Source organism: Cyprinodon variegatus, unplaced genomic scaffold (assembly GCF_000732505.1).
Source record: "Cyprinodon variegatus isolate N-32 unplaced genomic scaffold, C_variegatus-1.0 Scaffold424, whole genome shotgun sequence".
Lineage (NCBI taxonomy): Eukaryota > Metazoa > Chordata > Actinopteri > Cyprinodontiformes > Cyprinodontidae > Cyprinodon > Cyprinodon variegatus.
In genome coordinates, this window is record NW_015150877.1 from 114,089 (window position 1) to 117,355 (window position 3,267).

The following is a 3,267-nucleotide window of genomic DNA, read 5'->3' on the forward strand; positions in this document are numbered from 1 at the left end:
AGAGTAAAAATACTCATTCCATTGGCAAACAATCTCATTTACCTGCTCAAATTAAGGGTGAATACACTTAATTTAAGAAATATTGACTTATTTTATGTTGTTTTTGCAATGTTGAAGGGCTGCTGTATAAAGCCCGGAGCTCAACACTATTTCTGACATTTTGAATTGGAAAAACTTCCTGCATGGGAAGAGAAACATCTTCAAACTTAAGGTCCAGTGGATTGTTTTTTAACTGTTTTGGAATGACAATGACCTGGATGACTGCTCAACCTCATCTAAGCTGTTCTTTGACTCCCCATTCCAGCGGCCCTCCAGGCCCTGAAGAGGAAAAAGCGCTATGAGAAGCAGCTGGCCCAGATTGACGGGACGCTGTCCACCATTGAGTTCCAGAGGGAGGCTTTGGAGAACGCAAACACCAACACAGAAGTGCTGAAAAACATGGGCTTTGCTGCCAAAGCCATGAAGGCCGCTCACGAAAACATGTGAGTCGCGTTTCAGATTAATCCGTTTTCTTTGTATTTCTCAATTAACGCCCGTTAACCATTTCTTTTATTCCGTTTCTTTTCCGGCATCCTCGTTGCCTTCCACGCCACCTCCTTCCCATCTCGTCTCCCTGCAAACAGGGACATAGACAAAGTAGACGACCTGATGGCTGAAATCACGGAGCAGCAGGAAGTGTCCCAGGAAATCGCAGACGCCATCTCCAGACCGGTCGGCTTTGGGGAGGAGTTTGACGAGGTAAGATCCCATCAGACCCCAAACACATCAGCTAAGAGGCAGCTGTTGCATTCAGATTGTATTTTAATCAGATGGAAGATTCCCTTCCTCTTCTTTATCTTCAGGCTAAAACCTGAAGTTGGTAACAGTGGATATAACTGGTAGATGACAGCGTTTGTTTCTGTGTCTCTGCTCAGGATGAGCTCATTGCTGAGCTGGAGGAGCTGGAGCAGGAAGAGTTGGACAAAAACCTTTTGGAAATCGAAGGAACGGAAGACGTTCCCCTGCCGAGCGTACCATTTACGTCGCTCCCAGCTAAACCAGGTAGGAGGACGCGCGTCGATGCGGCTTCTTTTCTCAGCTCCATTACTGCTCAATTCAAAGAGAAAATAAAACATTTTTATTCCCTGTTTTCTTTAGCCAAGAAGAAGGTAGAAGAAGACGAGGACGACATGGCGGACCTGGAGGCCTGGGCGGCTAACTGAGCCGGGTCCTCCTGCTCCTCGCCAGCAGCCCGCCCCCTGCTGGCAGAGCAGCAGAGACTCAGGGCTGCACTGCTGGCTGCTCCATCCTAAAGCCTCCATCCGGACGTCTACCACAGCACCTCTAGTTTGCACATGGATGAAAAAACTGGAACGAGAAGAGCTCAGGCTTCGCTCTACAGATTAAAGTTGCAGGATGAGTCTCTTTGCCAAACTCTGCTCCTTTTTCTAGGAGGTCAAAGAGTGAAAGAAATGCCCCCCCCTTTTTACAAAAACAGCCTGTGGCTCCTGTGTGTGTCTGAGTGTGCGTGCATACTGCGAGGGTACGGTGTGAGGAGGTACATGATGAGGCCTGCCTCTGGAGGAATGTGAAGAATCAACCTCTGCACACAAAAAGAAACGCGTTACACGGCGCCCATTCACTCTGCTTCCTGTCACTATCCGTTCACTCCTCCGCAAAGACAACTTCAACCTATTTTTGCTGAGTCCCCAAAGCAGCAAGCGTCTGTAAAAAGTAGGATTGGTACGGAAATGTCAGATTAATAAACAATGTTTTCGCTCTTGTTCTAGAAGTTTGTATTGGATTGAAACATCTGGAAACTCTGGGTTTATTTTTCCTCTCATCTGCCTCTGTTAAAACATTCGTTTTAACACCTCTAGATCTGTTTTATCGGCTTAATAAAATCAGGATTATTTTTCTTTTGAATAAAAATGTGAGAAACTTTCTTTTTAAAGCTTCAGTTATCCAAATATCAGCGCACAGCTGTAGCGGACGCTTAGATTTCCTTCCATTTCAGCAAAATATTAGTTAATATTAATTCCCTTTGCTGGACTTGTAAAATGCTTTGCGTATGAATGAAGTTGATCCAATTAGACGAGAAAGAACAACCTCTGAGATTCAGTCAGTTGTGCAGGAAGAACAAGCTCCAACTTGCAAATCTGAAATCAGGATGGTTTAGAGATGGGAGGTTCCTCCTTTTCTCAGTCTTATATAAATTATTTAAATGTCTGAAATGCATGAAAGATTTATAGGAATGAATAAAGGAAAATGTGTTTTTATTCAGGAGAAAGGATCCATATTAAGACCTTCAGTTCATTAAAACCAAACTTCACTATAAAATTTTTTTTTTCAGATTGTTTAGAAATAAAATCACCCATTAAAGCTCTTTTAATAATCTGATCGACTTGTTCCAGCATTGCAACCTTTGGGGTAGATGAACCTGTGCCTGACACCTCCTGCGCCTTTGCCTGTCTTGTTTACTGATGACTCCGTGTGATTAAAATCATAAGTTATGTTTGAGATGTGTGATTTATTTTATTTTTTTGAATGCGGTTGTCGAGTTTGCCTCCATTCTTGAACGGACTGATGGGAACCAGCTGGTTCTCAGTTGATCTTTCTGCTGAAATCCTGATGCAATGGAGCTCCTACTCACTGCCTGGCCCTTCATGGCTGCTGCCACCCTCCCCTGTTTGTCTGCAGGACAGCTTTAATAAGCACCTGTAGGCTATAACCCTTTTTTTTAGTTCTACATAAAAAAAAGAATGCTGGTATTTCTGTATCTGCTTACCTCAGATATTCACGTTCTTCCTGACTGTAAACGATCTTACTGGATATTTGGCTCGGAGCAGTTTCCGTTTCACTGTTACCGATGGGTTGTACAGTAAAGGTTACCTAAATAAAGTTTGGATTCAATGTATTTTAAGAATTGTTGCTTCATTGAATAAAAGAATTAGATTTATATGCATTTTTTAACCATTGCTGGTTGATTTTGTTGGTTTTATTATTATTCACACAAACTTAGTGCTGGTTTTCGTTAGAAAAGCAAGCGTTCTGTCTTTTAATGTTCCTGCTTCTGCTTTAAGTGATGCTGGGAGGTCTGGAGTTTTTTTTTTTTTTTTTTACATTTTATATAAGTACAATTTCCAGTGAACAATCGCCAGGGGTTTGAACAAAATAATAAAAAAATGACGGAATAAAAGTAAAAATAGTAATAGTGATTAAGTAAAGCCATCGAACTTCTGGCCAGAGAAAAAACCCGTAATATGTAGCCAACATTTGGAAGAAGAA

At 42.1% G+C, this 3,267-nt stretch overlaps 1 protein-coding gene across 1 annotated transcript in view; it reads left to right on the forward strand.

Moving 5' to 3' along the window:
* The window catches only part of LOC107093444 (charged multivesicular body protein 4b-like), an 11,165-nt gene extending 8,432 nt beyond the window's left edge, over positions 1 to 2,733 (forward strand). The window contains exons 2-5 of the mRNA XM_015388492.1: positions 305 to 482; positions 624 to 738; positions 915 to 1,041; positions 1,138 to 2,733. Coding sequence (XP_015243978.1) covers positions 305 to 482; positions 624 to 738; positions 915 to 1,041; positions 1,138 to 1,202 — 485 coding nt within the window. The 3' untranslated portion in view covers positions 1,203 to 2,733. The remainder of the gene's footprint in view (positions 1 to 304; positions 483 to 623; positions 739 to 914; positions 1,042 to 1,137) is intronic.
* Positions 2,734 to 3,267: the final 534 nt, after the last annotated feature.